Genomic DNA, 20,331 nt, shown 5'->3' on the forward strand with positions numbered 1-20,331 from the left:
ACTGATGATGAAACTGCAGTTTGAAAAGAACACGGATACCTTGCTGTTTTTCTACTGACTTAAAACTATTTACGGCTCTCACAAAAGCATACTCTCATTAAGAAATCTCTCAAATTAGTTAACCTCCAATGACAAATTAACAATTGTGGAGGGAATGCTGTTAGTGGGCAATGAATCCTGCGAGCTGAAGGTCATCGGTTATCTGTAATCTCTGGGTGACTTGGAGCTTCATTAGGAATAACATGTCATTATCTAAAAGCCACTTCTGAGAGTTTTGAGGTATAGAGAACCTTGCATATATCATGTTCGTCCTCTGGAACGATACATACAGCATCGTGAGGGTTAAGAGTGAGTAAGATACAGATTTCTTTTATTCAGTTCATGCTCAAATGTGTATTTGGCAGATTATGATTATTAAGAGCAATTCTTAGTAGAGGTAATGGTTGGGTAAACCAGCTGGGTACTGAACAAAGGCAAGATGTAGTCAATGAGATCACTGGTTAAAGAGTTCTCTATTCCATTTGTCCAGTACATAAAATACCCCCTACACGACTTCACTCCAGGTTTCTCTAGTTTTTCAAATGCACAGAATTAACATGTTCTCAATATTACATAAGACACCAAGAAGACCTCCCTAAGTTGAAAAACAGCCCCAAGCCTGAAATCAACCTTTGTTGTCTTATCTTCTGCTGCCTCATGTGTGAAATACCCACAATAACTGGGCAGTAAGTCCTTCCAAACTGTGGACCCAAGTGTTCTCTTCCACACCCATTTCCAACAACAAGTCTATCTTCAATGCTACTTCTGGACTAGATCCGTCAGTCATTTTATGACTACCTCCCCCATTACTAACCATTTACAATTGGAAATGTCAGCTGTTTCTTATCTTAACTAGACGTGGGGTAGCACTTCTATAACGTTAACATTTATTTTAAAACCTATAAATACAAAACTATATCTTATTTGCCTCTACAGTGGAATCCTACCCACAAAGTTAGCCTAAATGTCGATGCCATGTTTACTGAAAATAATGCATTTACATTGAAAGGCCTGTTTTCTACATTGAACCATTATTTTACACAAGATGCTTTTTCTTTTTCTGCAGATGTTGATACTTTCCAGAAACCTTCTGTTCATGAATAGGCATATGCTTTGTTATTTAATGATTACACCCAGAGATTGAAATATAGAAAACTCCGCTGCGTGGGTACTTTGACACGCGAGTACTCGGATACCACAGCATTCTTTAATTACAGGTGTGCTGACCTGCTCTAAGGATTCTGTTTGATGCAACTTGTAGACACTACATCCTAAAAGCATAATGCAAAGTCCCTTTCATGTATATATTGGAAGCCTGTATAATATAAACTGATACGAACATGTTACTGATCTCCCTCAATTTGTATTCCAATCTGTAATTCACAACTCTATTTCCTTCTTAAATTTGAAAAGACATAATAAAAAAAGAAACTATCTATTTAATAAGTTTAATAACATTATAGGCAAACAAGCATTAGGATTGGCTCCAGAAGGTAGACTATTGCTTCCAAAGGAACAATGTTTGCACTCGACCCAGTCACCAGCCATATGACCTCACAGTTACTGGCTCAATTTCCCCAGAAGTGTTTTAAAGCAGGAATCAGTTACTTGTTTCTTATGAAAGTAATGGACCATTCCATTAACTTATTTGTTCGTCATCATTTTTGACTGCCTTCTTTGCTTTTTTAGATGCTTCCTTGGAATGGACAAAAAACACTGCTTTGTTGAAAAATATAGCCAAAACGCAGTAATAGTCTAGAAAAGTCTTGTTAATACTAATTGTAAAAACAAATCTTTATTTAGCTCGTAATCTTGTTTTAGGTGCAAAGATCAAGTAATCAGGCGGGGCAAATAAAACCCGTTTTTTAATCTAGGGGCATTATTGCAAGAGAGAGGAGGGAAGAAGGTAAAAGCTTTAGAACCACATAACCAGCAAACCGGTCGAATGAAAGAGTTTGGGAACTGAAGAAAACGAAAATGAAAACAAACAATTAGAAAAACAAAAAATGCACACTAGCGGAATCTGAGAAATGGCAAAACAACATTGTAAGGAAATGGCGCTCCCCACATAATATTTTATTGCATTACTTTTGAAAAGCAGAACCATGTATACCGATTCTGGAAAGTAAAACTTGCTATATAGAGAGATCTTAGTAACAGAATATTCTGCAAACAGAAACTATTCAAGTGCTGTACTATCCATCCTCTCTGTGTGTACAAAGGTGTTCAATAATGCTGTGGTGCTCAGGAGGCAGCATTCTTCTGAACACTTCTCTCTGAAACACAAATTGCATCTGAGGGTTAGATTAACTGTGAGCCAACCGGGTATGAGACACTTGGCACTTTCGACCTCAGATCGGATTCACCTGCGTGAAACCCAAAATCCCTTCCCATCAAAGACATCTAACACAAAGAGCACACAGTTCTGTGAATCTTTTCAAAGTAAGGCTGGGGATTATTACAGCATGAAATATTTTATCAAAAAAACAAGTCACATTTGCGGGAAGAATACATTCCAGCGTAATGGCCACCCGACGAATGTGACAGCCTGGAAATAGCCGCTGACGAATATGACAGCTTGTTTGTTTTCATAACCTACCACTTGCCTAAATGGAAAGCATGTCTAGCTCCTACCTTCTAAGTCTGTCGGGAAAAAATCCACTGAACGTCGGCTAGAAAAAAAAAAAAAGGATAGAATGCCCTGGCTATTACCTGAGCAGTTACTATTCTAAAGCATACGTGTCTTCTCACAGCCCATACAATGTTGTCACTTGAAATCGGTTTGAATGTCTATTTTACAAAGAGCCGATAACAAATTTGATAGCGCTGATAAGCCACACCCCTGATTTAATATTTCGACTCAGAGTCCTGATACAGGCAGATATAAACTGGGCGTACATTCAGCGTAAGGCATGTCATTACTTTTAGCCACTACAATCACTGGCGAACATTCATGTCCCAAATGACTTGTAGTTATGGAGATAAGATACAGTAAATATAAACAGGATTAGGAGTCTGAGCTTAAGTCGTAGGACAACACATGAATTCTAAACTGGAAACAGAAGACATGAATTCCTTGCAAATTACATTCTTTTAAGGAAACGGGCTCGTGTGCAGGATCCCCCGCCCCACACTTGCCACCACATTTCGACTGTTAGCTGCTGGGTTTTCGAGAAACCACTGAGGCCTGCTGTCCACACCTCAGTGCCAGTGTTCTGACCCACTGCAAAAGGTATGTTTAATGGGATACACCCAATTGGCAAGGACTGACTGACTTATAAGTCCCTAGTATATGGTTCACAGGGTACCAAAAGCATGTAAGGCACAGTATTCAAGCAGGGCGGCAGTCCTGTTTGTGCCACCCTGCATGTGAAAGAGACCAAATGGACCCCAGCCTGCCACTGCAGACTGAAAGGGCAATGTGTGACTCTGCTAGATCGACTTTGCCATAAAACCTAATGACAAAGCCGCCACTTCCCTATGGATGTCAGGGAGCTATACATTATCAAGTAGGACATATTATTTTCAATGTATCTTGGCAGCAACCCTTCTTAAGTGTTGGTTGGCTGTTGATGGGTTAGGAGCCCCATTGGCTAACACAGGGCTACTGGCTGGCACCCCAGCTTGGCTAACGTCTGATAGAGAATGCTTAACAGAGTTAAGTAAGGTATCAAATTAATTGTGGTATTAAATCCGACCTAATGCCCAGGCCAGATTTAAAGTCACTATTAAAGCGAAACAACTTTTAGAAAGTTGCCACTCCTCAATCAATCAATCAATCATGGCACCCGCGAGGGTCTCAAGGCGCTGGGGGTGGAGGGGGGCAAGCTGCTACTGTTCCAAGAGGCAGGTTTTGAGAAGTCTTCTGAAGGTCTTCGGTCTGCCGTAGGCGGATGGGGAGGGTGTTCCATGTCTTGGCGGCGAGGTGGCTTCACAAAAGCACTGACACAGACTGGTTTCTGACCACCTAGGGAGATGTTTGAATGTGGGACCTCCTCCCCCTGGATGGTCACTCAGGGTATTAGCCCAAAAGCCAGGCTTCAAAGGTGAAGTCCCCTTTGAAGGGCTGCTTCTAACAACATCCCTGAGAAGACAATTAGGAGACAGAGCCAAGGAAGGGAAACCTGTGTCCAAACAGGTTTTCCCGTGGGTGTGTGGCCCACTGGTAGCCACACCTCTAGAGTGGGCTACCCTGCTCCCTAGGACCAAGGAAGGGTCGTGCCATCTTAAGAGGGATGTGGGGGGGGGAGAAGGGTACACTCTGGGATAGCCAGATGCCAAACATCACAGGAACTTTGTCACTAGAGAGGAGGGAGCCCAGTAGCACATTGGCTAGTGACGGCATGGTCCCCACGGGGTACTTTCTTAGGAAAAATAGGTTGCACCTGGCACTCTGCCCCTCAGTTCACTCTTGAGACAAAGAAAGGACCAAAGAAGGACTGCTCTGCTGCCTTTAGTTCACACAAAGAGGTTGCACCATCGAGAGGACTGCACCTGCTGCACTTTTGGACTAGTAAGTCTGGGACTGTGCCTGTGGTTCCTGACTGTGGAAAAAGTTGATTTCCCACTTGATTTAGTGAAACTACAGTGACTAAGGATTAGTTGGCTGATCCCCTGGAACCAGCTCCAGGGACACAAAAGCTGAAAGTGCCCAAAAAGAAAAAGTCGACTTGAACAAAAGGGGCAGCCCAGTAATATGGGCTGGATAATTTTTAACAAAAGGTGGTCCCTATGGGGAAGTGTAGCCTTTGACTTCGATGGCAAAGTGTCACGCAGGGGGTACAAACATCTAACACAAATAACTCAGCATTACATATTTATCTTTTTATTATAGCAACTTTTGTTTTCATTGTAGCCAGTGAGAAGTAAAACTTATATTTTCTCTATCAAACACAAGGAGCTCCAAAAAAGGGGTCAGGGAGCAGTGAAAGTGACTATCAGTGGAGAAAGTGCATACGTGCTATGTACAGAAATAAATACATGTGGCTGATAGGGATAATAGAGTGTTGGAGATCAACCCCCGCTTAACGAGTGTTGATAGCCACCATTAGTTTCTTGAAAAACTGTCCACATATGTTATTTTTGTCAACGTTTTGATCCCTGGACTTAGATTATGTAAAATAGGGTCAGCATCAGGACGCAGAAATATAAAAGAAACACCAACTGATTGGGCCAATTAGTCCGCCAATCAAGAGTATCTTTAAACATCAGTCTTCAAATAGTTTTCAAAATAAGTATTCATATATGCTATTTTGGATAGAAGATATACAGGCACTTTGAAATCATGTGTACACCACTGGCTCAGTGTGAACAGGACCTCCTGGGTCCAGGAGAGATGCCTGAGTTTGCAGAGTTAGGAAACAGAAATTGCAGTTCAAGACTAAAGCGCGCTTGAAAAACAGATTTAATTTTGACGATGAAAGGCTTCCTTTCCAAATTTCAGCTCCTCCGGTTACATACAATCCAATCCAAAAGTGCACTCTTCTGTAGGGAATTTGTTGACTTGAGCACCCTCCTTGAGGTTTGGTTCACACTGACTCAGTGATGTACACATGATATCACAGTGCCTATACATCTTCTATCCAAAATAGCAAAGAGGCCCCAAAATGTCAAATGCCAGCTTATTTCATGACAATTGTGAATTATATGGTGTGGTTGTGCTATCTCACCGTGTAATGTTTTGTTGATTTGTATAGTGTGAAAATCACCAGAGAGGGTATCCAAGTGCTTGGGCTGGTGTGTGTGGTCCCCCGAGTGCTTATATGAATAGCCACATCTTCAGCTTCTTGTGGAACTCCAGAAATGAGAAGGATGCTCTCATGTATTGAGGGAGGTCATTCCTTGTCTTTGGTGTGATGTAGGAGAATGCGCAACCTCCAGTTTTGCTTTTGCAGATGCGAAGGGTGTGTGTGAGTGAGGCACAGAGTAGGTGAAGGTGTATGCGTCTGTTCAGGTATTCTGGTCCTGTGTTGTGTATGGCTTTGCATGCGTGCATGAGAAGTTTGAATTGACTGTGCTTCTGAATGGGGAGCCAGTAAAGCTTCCTGAGGTGCGATGTTATGTGGTACGCTGTGAGAGGTTGCATATGAGTCTTGTGGCATTGCTCTGGATGGTCTGGAGTCTGTGTAGAAGTTGTTTGGAGATTCCAGTGTAGAGAGTGTTGTTGCCTTAGTCCAGCCTGCTGGTGATCAGTGCATGTGTGATTGTCCGTCTGGTGTTCTACGGCAACCATTTGAAGATCTTTCGCAGCATGCATAGGATGTGGAAGCAGGAGGTGCACACTGCATTGACTTGAGCCATCATGTTGAGCCTGTCTTCTAGGATGATCCCTAGATTTCTTATGTGACCTATGTATGTGGCTGCTCGTCCTAACTTTGATGCCAACCAGGTTGGGTCCCATGGGGAGTTCTTGTTGTCGAAGACCAGTACTTCCGTTTTGTCAGAGTTGAGCTTCAGGCAAAAATAATGTCACAATTCCATATCAGGCCCAGTTAGGTTTGTTTGTAAAACCGTAGCTCAGTCCTGGGTAGCTGTGACACAGAGCAGCCAGGCCTGATCAAAGGAACAAGTGTTAACTATTAAGAAGTACTCAAACAGTCAATAATTAGAAAACACAACACAATAAATATCCAACACCAATTTATACAAATAGAGTGTATTTGTATCTTTCAATAGGCACCTGAATGACAAACTCTACTGGACGGGACCGGATTTAAGATTTTGGAAAGAAACAACAAATCACTGCTTTTTTACTCAATGCAATAAACCGCTGTAATCTACTGCAATAGCACTTTAGCAAGTTAAAAGTGGCTACGTAGGCACTCTTGGATAGGCCAACTCAGACAGAAGACCAGTCACAGAGACCAAAAGGTCTAATAAGATAGTTACCTGTCACTCTTAGCAGTCTCCAGTCCAGTTCTGAATCCTTAGGTCATACCACCATTGAAGTCTATGGAGTGATCCTGATGGAAGGGATGCAGGATACTGACGAATGTTGAAAATGCTGGAGATGCTAATCTGAATTATTTTTCTTGCCATAGACAACCAGTCTAACTGCTCTAGTTCAACACCTGAAACCTTTTGAATTCCTCTTCACCTAGTAGTGTACAGTGGGATTGAGAGTCTGTCATCACCGTGAAGCTTTCGAGATTAGACTTAACATTGCAATAAAGACTTCTCCTTCTACCTCCAACCCCCACAATGGTATTCACACACCCATCAGTCATCCCGACCTCACTCCTGTGATGTTTCCAATCAGAATCCTTGTAGACCTCACACTTGTGATGTTTCCAGTCAGAATCCCTGTACTTGCTGATGTGGTTAATATTGATCTTCACATTGTGACAGGACCTACAAGCTCTGTCATAGTTATCTTATTGCAAAACTTGTATCAGGTTTGTGGTAATGTGGTGCACAACTTGGCATTGTCTATATGGGATTATTAGAAATTGGGATGTCGGTTGACTGGAGTGTCAGCCCTGGTCAAGCAGCAACCACAATCCTAGTCAGGGGAAGGCACAAGCAAATCGCAAATTAACATGTGCTCACCCTCTCGTAGCGTGGTACAGAGCAATCAGGCTTAACTTCAAGGCAATGTGTAAAGTATTTGTGCAACACTTCAAACAATAAAATTGTGAAAACACCACACAAAAAGATCGCACATCCGATTTAAAACAGAGTAGATTTTAATAAATAAAACAAGACCAAAATGAAAAAAATCCAAACCAGAGATATTAAATTTTAAAGCTTTAAGGTAAAACAGCACCAAAAAGCACAAAGCGCCTACAAGGAGTATCTGGTCGTGACGGACCAGGACAAGGTCACAAGTGCAGGTCGAATGCAATAAAGCGTGGACCGGCTACAGGGACCCGGTTAGGCCCGCTTAAAAAAGTATCTTGAATTCTAGTTGTGGAGCGTTACATGGATCTGAGGCGAAGAAGCATTGAGCAGTAGAAGCGATGCGTCGGTTCTGAGAGGAGGCGAGCCAGCTGTGAGATGTCCAGTTGCTTCCTCATCGAGGACCCCGTAGACGAGGCTTGAGATGCGAAGTCTGGGCATCGAGGAATGCAGTGCGCAGCTGGCGATACGTCTGTTCCGAGGAGCTTCCAGGTTCCTTTTCGGAGGTCGGCGTTGTTGCTGAGCTTCCTTTGATGAGAGATGCGAGATCCAAAGTCGGCGATGTGCAGCACAATCGGCAATGCATCGGAAGACTGAGGTTGAGGCGGATCTTCTGCATCACGCCCAAGCCATGGGGCATTCCTCTGTTAAGCACCTTAGACCCACTTCCAAGAATCTAGGACTGGGGTGGCACCACTTGGCAGGGTAGACTCACAGATGGCAGAATCCAAATGCAAGGTTGTTGGAGGCATGTTATGTCCCTGAGGCTTCAGGTCAAGAGGTTAGCCAAGTAGCCTTGGTTCAAGGGTTGTAGGTCTAGTCATTCTCACCCAGACAAGAAGGCAGCAGGGCAGCAGGTCAGCAAAGCAAGAGTCCACCAAAGTAGCACTCCAAAAGAGTAGCAGTCCTTTCAGCAGTACAGCAGTCCTTCTTCCTGGCGGAGAATTCACAGGTCCAGAAGTGTACTGAAGTGGTGGTGTCAGAGGTCCTTCTTTTATACACAGTTGTGCCTTTGAAGTGGGGAGAAAAGTCTAGAGACATGCCTTTAAAGTGCACAGATGCCCTGCCAGCCCTGACTCCAGACTATCTACAGGGGGTATGCAGTCCTGTGTGTGGGGACAGGACACAGCCTATTCAGGTGTAAGTGAGGCTAGGTCAAGCTCCCCCCTCCCATCCTGTCAAGGATACCCCACTCATTCACACCGGAGGTCCCATTGTGTGTGGCTGTCTAGGTGGAATACACAAAGCCCAAATGCTAACTACACCAAGTCATGTGACCAGAGGCAGGCTGCAGGCACCAAATGGCTAAGGCAAGAAAATGCCAACTTTCTAAAAGTGGCATTTTCATAATTGCAATTGTAATTTAATTGACTTCGACATAAATTAGTATTTTAAATTAGGATCCCAGAGACACCAAACATGAAACAATCATATCTTCCCATTTGGAAATTATGCTTTTAAAAATGTGATAAGGTAATCCAATGTTATCCTATGGGAGATGTAGGCCTTGCAGTAGTGAAAAACAAATTTTAAGAGTTTTTCACTACCAGGACATGTAAAACTTAAAAGTACATGTCCTGCTTTTTAAATACATGGAACCCTGCCCTCTAGGCTGTTCAGGGCCTACCCTATGGGTGACTTATATGTATTAAAAAGGGAGGTTTGGGCTTGACAAGAGGTTTAACTTGTCAGGTCGACAGGGCATTTTAAAACCGCACACACAGGCTTTGCAATGGCAGGCCTGAGCCATGATTACAGGACTTCGGTGGCACAATCCGTGCTAGAGGCCCACTAGTAGCAATTAATTTACAGACCCTGGGTACAGGCAGTGCCCATTACTAGCGACTTATAAGTAAATACTATTTCCCCATTAACAGCAACAAACAAGGATTCATTGATTGAAAATGGGGTAATCAAAGCCAGCAAGTGGGACTGGTTAGAGTTGCTAGTTTCCTGCATACAGAACAACCTTTATAAACCTTTATTAAAACGTACCTTAAACTTGATAAAAACAAAACATGAATGTCGATTCTCATCCTCAATCTTTTGCTAGGCCATGCTACGGGGTAACCAAAATGGATCCCAATGGACTCCATTACATTGGCTTGCTCAGGCACCACGCAAGGGTTTGGGTATGCCCATGGGAGCAATACTTTATACAGATGGGCCAGTAAGCCTTAACCCAAGAGACAGAGATAAAAAGGCCTGGTCACGCCATTGATTTCTCGTAACCAAAGTACGCTGCCACCACTTCTCTATGAGCCATACTCACAACAGGGAAAGTAATATAGGTATGCTTGGTGCGCCCCTCCAGCTCACAAGAAAGGTCCAGGACCTCACATAGTCAAGGACCGGCCTGCTCACACACTTCAAAGAGGTGACACAGGGTCAAAATAAGCCAGGAAACCAGAAATACAGCAGGCGGGCACCCCCGGCACGGAACACGCCCATAAATCATGCAGTGGGTATTTCCATCCCAACAGACGTTATGGGATGTTCATATCATATTAATACATAATGTGCATGCAAATCACCCGCTATTGAGGTCTACGGGCCACTTCATCAATATTATAATAAATTTCAAATATTGCGGGTTATAAACGAGTTCAGACATGCCTTTCAGTTCCACCCCACTCCACAGCAAGGAACTCCGATATCATTGTACATATTTCACAAGTAACAGGACATATAAATCATCTTTGGCTGCTTTAATTCCATAAAAGCAAGATTACATTTCTTATCTATGGAAGAGGGTGCACTCTGGTGCATACCTACCTAGGTCAATAAGAATGGCATGCTGCTGGGAAGTTAACTGTTTTAACAATTCCTTATATGGCGTATCCTTTAATTGCTGTTTACTCGTGACTTGATGCCTCAGCTGGTGCTGCTCTGCTAAAAACTTCCAGATTTCCCCACGATGATGACGTGGTACTCCTGCCAAGAGACATAAGAAAAGATGCTGATTAATCTTGGTGTGGCAGGGAATGCTCGTGCTCTGTATACGACATGGGCGAGGCTTTATTATTTTAGCCAAACACGTTTTAAAATAATATTTCGATTGAATTTCAAGATTGACAGGTAAACAAATATCCAGCAGTAGATACATTATTTCGCCACTTTCTAAAATGTATTTGCAAAATAATCTGTTTAAAAATATATACTTAGCAGATTCATTTTAGAACGTTGGAATTCCTCTCCGATTTTACCCAACTCATTCTACTGTAATCAGGACTCATGAACGGCTAAAGCAATAAAGAGGGTCACAATAATTACCTTTAGAAAACTCAAATTTACACCATATTTTCCAAAGCTTCCTAAAAGATCCAATTTTCTTAGTACACACGAATTTAAATTTCCTTGTCTTGTGCATTTTAATTAACCATTCTGAAATGTCTATACGGATGCACTGCTTACCATATCTGAGTTATCAAGATGCACCCAAACAACACTGCTGTAAAAACAAATACACGCAAATTACTTTCTACATCTTCTGTGGGTTGTGTGAACCCTAAAAGGCTGACTTCTGGCATTAAATAAATGCCTAGTCCGGTACAAAATCCTCCGTCAAAATATTGTAGGCGTAGGCAAGCCCACACCTTAGGAATCAATTTCCAAAGTTGCTGTTCCAGCAGATTGAATTGTTATATTTATGAAGGACACAATATCTGATGACACAGGACTGAGACCACAGGCTCCGGCAGTAGGGGCAGTGCGTTAAGGATTGCACTGAATTATTTCAAGAACTTTCTTTACTGTAGAAGCACCATTGATGGACACTCATAGCACTGTCAAGAACAGCCTTGAGGCTTCTCACCAACGAAGGATACAGTAACGACTGCATTTAATACATACACCGAAATATATATATTTTTTTTGTGATTTGAAATTAAATGATTGATCCCGATAAAATGCACCGAAAGCAAGTTTATGTATAAGATGCGTTACAAACATTGGGAGCGTACAAGGGCTATATGAGCCAATGCACGGTTGTGTAAAGCATAAGTTGCAGCAAGAGCCCGCTGGCGCGGGTTGAGTAGGAGCCTGGGCAAGCTGCTGCTAGTAGCCAGTACCCTGCTGTTTAGTGGGGTGGCTGGCTTGGCGCAACCTACAGGTGGGATCATAGCCCTGTAGGTGGTGTGGTTTCCATCTCCGCGCGAGCTCTGGTTTCTAGGAGTGGTAACACTGGCTCGCCACACATGTTGAGCATCACTTATCTCATGACCTTGGTGTACACCTGGACCTGTACTACCACCACGTTCCAACCCATGGAGAAGCCTGCAGTGTGTGTTGCAGGGTGGGCCCTGTGCTGCCAGCTTCTGGCAACCAGTGGGGCTTGGCTGGGATTGCCAAATCATTTACTATTCAGTTCTGCGTAACAATATGGTTGAGTATGTGACCGGCCATGTGTATAGGTGAATGGCCCAGTGGGAGACGCCAAAAAGCTCCATGTTTTCAACAGTATTAGATGCCAAGTTTGCTGCTGACGTTGTAGACTTTCCAAGGCTAAAATCACCATGTCATGATACATTTTTTTTTATTTTTAGAGTGCATGTAGGTGGATGGCTAGCTTGATGACTTCTACGAGAAAGGAAGCGCTGTGACAAAGGGGTCTGTAGATCATAGCAGGGTGAATCAGGAGTGGGCTTTGATAGTGCATCTGAATATTACAAGTTCAAAGGATGTGTTTTGGACGGGAAGGATCTCCTTGTACGTAAATGATTTATGTGGAATGATATCTACGCTCCCTCCTCTTCTGGAATATCTGTTTTATCATTTTATATTGTAGAAGGGGCTTATGAGTTCGTAAAAGATGGCAGAAGGTTTCACTCAGAACCAGGTTTCTATTAAACCAAGGAGGCTAAAATTGTGGTTTTCCAGGTGGTCATGAACTTGAAAGAAATGACAAGATGCTAATAATGTATTCATGGTGCTTTCTTTTAAAGACATATTAGAACTAGTCTGCACAGAGAAAGATGCTTGCATAGGGTTGAGTCTGATACCATTAGCAAAGTGTTAGGGCTGTAAACTCTGCAAGACGAGCTGTTCTGACTAGGAACAGCTGCTGAGGAGCAGAAGCATGGGTAGGCTGACAGGCCAGGGCAATGTCTGCGATTTAAAAGTGATTAGAAGGTAAAGCAAAATTAACATATTTATGAACCTCCCTGGAAAAGAGCATGTTGGAGGAACAGAGTACTATGCGGTCTAGAAATGAGGCAGTGTCTGTGAGGAAGTCAGAAGGATCGGTAGTAATCTTGAGCTAGTAGAAAAATCTGTGAAGGCAAAGTAGGCATTAACTGGACTGGAAGAAGCCCTGGGAAAAGATTCACAAAATTGTAACTCGGTGAGATAGAGGGCAAAAGGTTATTTCCTGAGACAGAAATGTTTAAGTTATTGTTAAAAGTTATGAACTGAGGTGCATTGTCGATATGTGATTAGGAGTGGGTAGCAACACCTGATTTGAGCAGCTGGCAAAGCATAGCTGCAGGTGAGATTACTGCTAGGTTGCACGGCTATTCATATTCACTGGATAAGGCAATAAAGTTCAAGCATATTTAAATATGGCTGCCTTCAAGATGTTCAGTTAAAAGTAAAAATTAATTATGTGTATGTGCTGTCAAGATGACTTCCACAGAGGGGTGGATTAATGCTTTGCCAGAGTCGGAAGATGAGGTTGTTTTAAAAAAGTGAGGGCCAGCTCGGGAGTCAGGCGCTATGGCCAGCTCAGGGGTAAAGCGCTATGGCTAGTTCAAGGGTCAAGCGCCATGGCCAGCTGAGTGGTGAAGCACTGAGCTGGTGGATTGAGGACGCATGCAAGAGTTCTCAAGGAGGTGAGACGGGTTGATGAAAGGAGTCATTACATTAGCATTTGCTGCGCTTCTAAACATGACTTTTTTTCCTTTTTAGCACTGTATTTATGACTACTGTATTTTCTGGCATAACTAGTATTTTCAAGACGAATGCCCTAGAGAGGCAAGAAGAAGATCTAATCGATTGTGGAGATTTGCTTTTGTTTCCACTGATGGTTTGCTAAGTTGATTTTAAATTGTTGGGCCATTTGCATATCAATACTGCAATTTTGTGATCCAGGGCATGGCAATGACGAAGATGGAGGGTGATTGTAAATGCAGGGGAAGACACCTTCAGTTCTTGGGAGGTGGAGAGCAGTAATGACAGTCAAATGAGATTAGCCAAACTGGGCCCCAAGAGAGATGCAGCAGGCCAGCCCTGATCGGAGGCATGACTGAGGCTGGGACTGCGTCCCGGACTGTTGGAACTCTGCAGAAGAACGCTGTCCTCAGATGTCCGTGGTGCTGGGAGGATGGTCCCGCAGTCAGTTGGCTCATGGGCCACAACAGGTCATCTTAAACATCTTCGGCATGAGTGGCACTTGCAGTGAAGATGGAGCACAGAGATCTTGAAGGAGAAGGTCACCAAGAGGTGATCTGGCCCGAGTCTCAGTTTGTGAGAGCTGATGGCACAACAGTTGTTGGATGACAAGGCCACTGAAGCTAAACGTTTTGTTCTGGAGACTTGTTACTTAGATAACGCAAAAGGAGCGAAAGTACTAAGCAGCTAAGTCGGCTACAATCGGTAGTTTTTTTAAAAGTTGCCTCAGGAGCTTGATGGAGCGGTTCCTCATGAGTTGACCATCTGGGAAACAACCTTAGGGCCTGGGTAACTGCCCCCAACATTAGTGCCATAGGCTTTGCTCCCTGTCTTTAATGGCAGAGTCATAACCTTGAGTACCTGCATCTTTGCCCCCCCACCTTCACTATTGACATCGTCCCCTCCCACCATAGCGCCAGTCTGTACCTGTCATTTTTTTACACCGTGGCCAAAACTGCAGTGCCAGGGACTCTGCGCCGAATTTAGTGCCTGTGTCTTTGGCTCTTACCTTAACAACAGGGACCCTACCTCTCAACTTGTCAGTACCTCGAACTAAACTCATTAGATTTAAGAATATTGACATCTACAGTTTGTGGCAGGGTATCTGCATCTCACCTTTAACATCATGGTCTCTGCCACCCAGAGACGTTTTAAGGCATAGGCAAAGTGGGCAATTGCCTAAGGCTCCCACCTACCAAGGGGGCCCTTGGAAAAATTCTATATCAATTTCTATATCTGAATCTGTTTTCTTCTCTGTCCCTACCTCTACCTCTGTCTCTCTTTGCCCAGTGTCATCTTGAAGATTTCTGGGGTCCTCCGAAAGACATATGGCAACTGTTTTTATGTGAAACCTGTTTCCAAAGGTTTGTTTGGCATCATGCAGGCCAGCGCACTTTCCTAGTGCAGCGCGACACGGCTCTTGGCTAATAACAGTGCAACGTGCACAAATTTTCCCATCACACCTTTTAAGTGGGGAACATGACATAGCAAGCATATCGAAGGCACACACTACAATGCAATCCCAGTCATTTCCTGTAGGTGTTGCAATACCCCTTCCCAAAACAACAGCACTCGTCTGTACCCCCACGCCAGATGTAAGAAGTCAGCATCCGGCTGTCCGCATCTTTTACAGTTACTAGTTTCTCTAAGGCCACATCTGTGTAGTTTAACAGGCGTGTGGTAGACTTGGTGAATGTATTTGAAATGTATGATGCGCAAGTTACCATTAGGCGTGAGGGCTCCGGTCAACTTACAAATATGGTCCCATTCTGTTTCTAGTAGTGGTGGAGTTAAGCTGCAATTCCAGTGGGCCAGACTCTTATCTGATCCATGATCCCTCCCATCACGCACCTCTCTGTAGAGTTTTGTTACTAGTTTATGTCTAGTAGGTGCAACCAGTAGCGTTTGCAGTGCTGGCAACACCAGGGGTTCTGGTGGGTATGTGGTATAGTGGGCTTTGATCGCTTGCCGCAGCCTATGAATGGTAAAATTAAACAACGGCGAGGGATTAGTTATGTAACTCCGGTCTTCTGTCGTAAGAAAGTGCCCATCTGGGTAGATGTCTCGCATAGTCACCATGCCCGCTTCTCTCAGTGCCCTAAATTGGCCTTTTTCCCCTCATCATCGATAAGGCCGCATGATGTGCAAGGGGCAGTTCCGGAGCATAAACCGGGAGCCTATTCGTCAGTTTGCCCATAGCTTGCCATGCTGCGATAGTCGTATCTATCATGTTGATTGCAGTTCGTTGCGTACCTCTGTTTATATGTGTGATGACACCGGCTAACGGGGTTGGGTGTGCGTCCCCATCTTCCACTGCGACATGTGGAGTGTAAGCATGCGGTCTAAACCAATAGTAGGCATATTGCGCCTAGTCACAAAGGTAATATATAAAGAGGTCCGGAGCACTGAGCACTGAAGCCACCTCTAGTGTAGTCCAGTGTGAGTATAGTCCAGCTTACCCTGGCCTGCTTTTTCCCCATATCAAGCTAGTGAGAGAAGAGCGGAGCGGAGAAAACTGTTGTGTCAGCTTAATTGGGATGTTACAGAATAAATACAAAAAGCGTGGTAGTACAATCATTTTAATGATCGCTATTTGATCTGCCAGGGAGAGTGTCAGCTTGTTCCATCTGTCTACTTGCTGCTTGAGAGCGGCATATGCTCTGCCATAGTTCTCCCTGATCACCAGTTTGGGGTCCCGATGTATCCACACACCCAAGTATTTCACCGGGTCCATGGTCCACACCAAAGGGTAGTCCATATTTGCAGGGGGCGTGTTCGTTGTTAGTAGTATAACTATCGATTTCTCCCAATTGATTTGTAGCCACGAGAAGAGTCCAAACCGGATATATTCCCTTAACAACTGCGCTAGATACCGACAGGGTTCCCTCACAAATAACACCATGTCATCAGCATATAGTGATATACCTACCGGGCGAGGTAAGAAATTCAATGCAGATTCTCTGTGGCGCTGCCGTATGATGCAAGCCAGTGGCTCTAGGGTCAGCCATGGGGCTGTTGTGCAAAAGTCGTATCCAACCCAGGAACAGTGGCGGGAATCCCATGCGGTGTAACACATGAAACATGTAACTCCATTCAATGGAGTCAAATACTTTTGCCGCGTCCAGTAGGACCACGGCGGCTGGCAGTTCAGGGTTTAGTACATGGAATATTGCAAAGATGGTTGGTAAATTATTAGACGCGGAGCGCTCTGGGATAAATCCCGACTGGTCCGGGAGTACCAGGTTGGGCATGAGGGGCTGAAGCTTGGTAGCTAATATTTTTGCCAGTATCTTAGTGTCTAGGTTTATCAGAGACAACGGCCTGTGTGATTCGCACCTGTCCGGGGCCTTGTCTGTGTTTTTAACAGTGTAATTATCAGGACCTGGCAGAGGGACGGTGGCAGTACGCCAGCTTCATGTGCCTCTGCATACATTTCAAGCAGGTATGGCGCGAGCAGATCAATGTATTCTTTATAGAATTCAGCCGTCAGCCCATCGGGGTCTGGCGGCTTTGGATTTGGCAACGTGCACACTGTCACCCGTATATCCGCGCCACGCGCAGGCTATGTCGGATAGATAGGCGTCCAAGTCTGCATCTGTCGCACTCCCCTGTGCCGTGTATAGATCAGAGTAGAATCTGCGGAACTGTTCCACTATCGCCTCAGGGGCGTAATGCACTGTGCCCTGCTGGTCCGTGAACTTAGTTATGTGGTGAAAGTCCTCACAAATTTTTATTTTGATGGCCAGACTCCTGCCCGGGCGCCCTCCCTCACCATATGCTCACGCCACATGTCTACGTGCGATGTAGCGAATCTCAGATTCTGCCAGTGTGTCGTATTCCCTTTTTTGTTCATGTATACGGGCTAGGGTTTCAGGACAGGGACTGTCTGTGTATTGCCGTTCTAAGCCTGTTAGTTTGTGCTCAGCCTGTGTTAGTTGGCCTCGAAGGTCTTCAAGGATGCCCGCTGTGGTGCTGATACAAACCCCTCTAATAGTCACTTTTAAAGCTTCCCACAGTGTTAATGCACTGTCCACTGTACCCGTATTTACAGCAAAATATTGTTCAATGGCTTTCCGAAAAGTATTATTATAAAGCAGATCTAAAAGAGCTTGCGCACGGAAGCGCCATATATATGGGCGATGAACATTAGTCACATGTTTAAAGGAGAGCAGCACCGGATTATGATCTGACAATGTGGGTGGGAGGATCGTGGCGTCTGTAACCCAGTCATTGGCCCGCTCGCTAAGAACCCAATAGTCCAATCGGGACCAACTATTGTGTGCAGGTGTAGCATGTGTACCCTCCTTAGCTGTACCATTATGCAGTTTCTAGACATCAACAAGACCAAATTCAAGTACAGCATCATTGATGCACTGCGCTATTTTGGGTGTACGTATACCCTGCGGATTTGATTTATCCAGTTGAGGATCCAGGTATGTGTTTAGGTGTCCCCCCCACACAATGGCCACTTCAGGCCATTCTCACAGAGTGCTGTACAGTTGCAGGAAAGTGTCTGGTTTGTCTGCTATGGGCCCATTATTCTTTATGATGGTGACGAGGGAGAGTCTCAGCTTACCATGCACCATGGCGCATCACCCCTCTCTGTCTATGTATGTTTTAATAGGCGTAAATGTAATGCCTCTCTTCACTAGTAAGAGTACTCCTCTGGCATATGAGGAGTATGAGGAGGCCAGCTTGCATCCTGCCCATTTACCAGAGATTTTAACCTCAGAGGACATATTCAGATGCGTCTCCTGCAGGAAGGCGTTCTGTACGCTGTGGCGGTCTAAGTAGGCGAACACTTGTCTGATTTTTTGGGGGGTATTAAGCCCTCTGACATTCCATGTCACACAGTCTCGCCCATAATCATCATGATATGTTAAGTGTAATTGTGTCTGTGCCCTGCCGCTAAGGTCAAAGAATGCAATCAGTGTGAGTTGAAGCGTCTCTGGTAGTTCAATCACATTAACAAACCAGGCTTTTGAACCTTGCCATCCCCCCACCCCCACCCACTTCAGCAACCCCAAATTGGTAAAGCCATCCCACAAACAAACTCTAGAACCCCACTTCCCACCCTCCAAACAAACCCCGTTAGAAACAAGAAGACAATGTGGTGCACACATGGAGGCAAAAGCCGCCCGCCGGAAACCCCAGCGACAGTCACATGGGGGAGGGGGGGTCGATTAATTATCTAAATTCCACCTGTACAGCCCTCTGGCCAAATTTTCTTTTCTTCGACTACTGCACGAAGAAAAGCTCTACATCGTGCGCATGTGCATTGCCCCCACAATTAAATATCAGGAACCATACATCATGGCATGTGTTCGTGACGTGTACTTCTCTGTGTCCATGCAGCTCGCCATCGACTGCAGACAAGCTGCATTGTCCCAGTACTATCCAAAGTTCAGGGGGATCTGTCGATCATTCAACGTCTGAAGTGTGTCCTTGTTCCTCCTGCGCACCGGTCGGCGATTTTCTACGCGGTACTTGGGCACCCTTCAGCTGCAAAAATTTAAGGACATCCTTAGGGTCATTGTAGATCTTATTTTTTCCCCCCGTCAGTGATCCGAGTAGATCATCGTGTATGGAATATTCTGGTCCCGCAGTGATTTGACTGCTACGAACTTTTTCCGCGCCTCCTGGACTTGTTGCATGAAATCCGGGTATATGGAAATGTTCATCCCATCATGTGTTAGCTTTCCCAGCCCCCTGGCTTTCCGAAGCGCCGCATCCCGATCTCTGTTGTTTCTGAAGTTTTGCAATGATCGGGCGGGGTCTAGCCCCCAGCGGAGGCGGCGGGGCAAATGGTCTGTGCGCTCTTTCAATGATGAAAACCGCCGAGAACGTGTCTTTGCCAAAAAGAATCACTAGTAGATTTTCGATGTAGCGCTCCATGTTTGTCATCTCTGCTACTCCCATGACACGTAAGTTGTTACAGCGGGATCTCACCTCTAAATCTTCTGATTTCGCCATAATAGCAGCTAGTGTTTTCTCGACTTTTGCCTGTTTTGTTTCCATTTGGCGTTGTGCGTCTTCTGAATCCGATATCCGTCTCTCCGCCACATCTATTCTCTCCGTGTGGCAATCAAGCCGTTCAGACATACGATCCACTCTATTGGTCAAGGTATCGATCTTCCCAGCTATGTTAGTCAGCGTGGCTTGGATCGTTGTGAACATTGACTGAAAATCTACTGACGCAGCAGAGTTCGCGTCCACCATAGGCGTTTCAGTGGAAGATTGTTCCGCTATGCCCGAGTCTGTTGTTTTCTTGGTTTGGTCAAAATGTATTTTTGGCTGAGATTTATCCAGTTTCCACATTGTGCGCCCTGTCTAAGGCCGTGACGGTGTGACGCGTCTCGTGGGACCAAGGTACTACAACCTTGTGGGTGTCATGGGTAGCACCAGACGCAACTATCTTCGCACCGCCGCTCCTGCAATGTATCTTATGCAGTTATGAAGGGTAGTGGGCCCTCGATCAGCACGTGTGTATTGGTCCAGGGTACTGTTGTGCTAGGCCGCCTGAGTTCAAACGTAGCGCAGTCAGTGTTCAATGGAGGCCGCCAGGAATTCAGAGCAGTGGCGTGCCCGAGTCAGGTGACGCCCGATGGTCTCCGGGTATCACACGCGGAGAACTCCACCCTCCCGAGCAGTTATTGTGGGCCCCAACAGTGTACAGTCTCAGGTGCTGTTGGGGGTGGAGAGCCAAGTGGAGATTTCCCTGCAGCCCGATGGAAAGCCTCCCCCTATGTGCGCACCTCAATTGTTGCCGCTGAAATAGCAAGATCTTGG

General features: G+C 44.9%; 1 protein-coding gene across 9 annotated transcripts in view; it reads right to left on the reverse strand.

Annotated features, from left to right (window-relative positions):
- Positions 1 to 20,331, reverse strand: part of TBC1D1 (TBC1 domain family member 1) — a 933,361-nt gene that overhangs the window by 114,769 nt on the left and 798,261 nt on the right. For all 9 annotated transcript variants that reach the window (XM_085642280.1, XM_085642279.1, XM_085642278.1 and 6 more), the window contains one exon: positions 10,432 to 10,590. In XM_085642280.1, the coding sequence (XP_085498406.1) occupies positions 10,432 to 10,590 (159 nt within the window). The remainder of the gene's footprint in view (positions 1 to 10,431; positions 10,591 to 20,331) is intronic.

This window comes from Triturus cristatus, chromosome 2_2 (assembly GCF_964204655.1).
Source record: "Triturus cristatus chromosome 2_2, aTriCri1.1, whole genome shotgun sequence".
Classification (NCBI taxonomy): domain Eukaryota; kingdom Metazoa; phylum Chordata; class Amphibia; order Caudata; family Salamandridae; genus Triturus; species Triturus cristatus.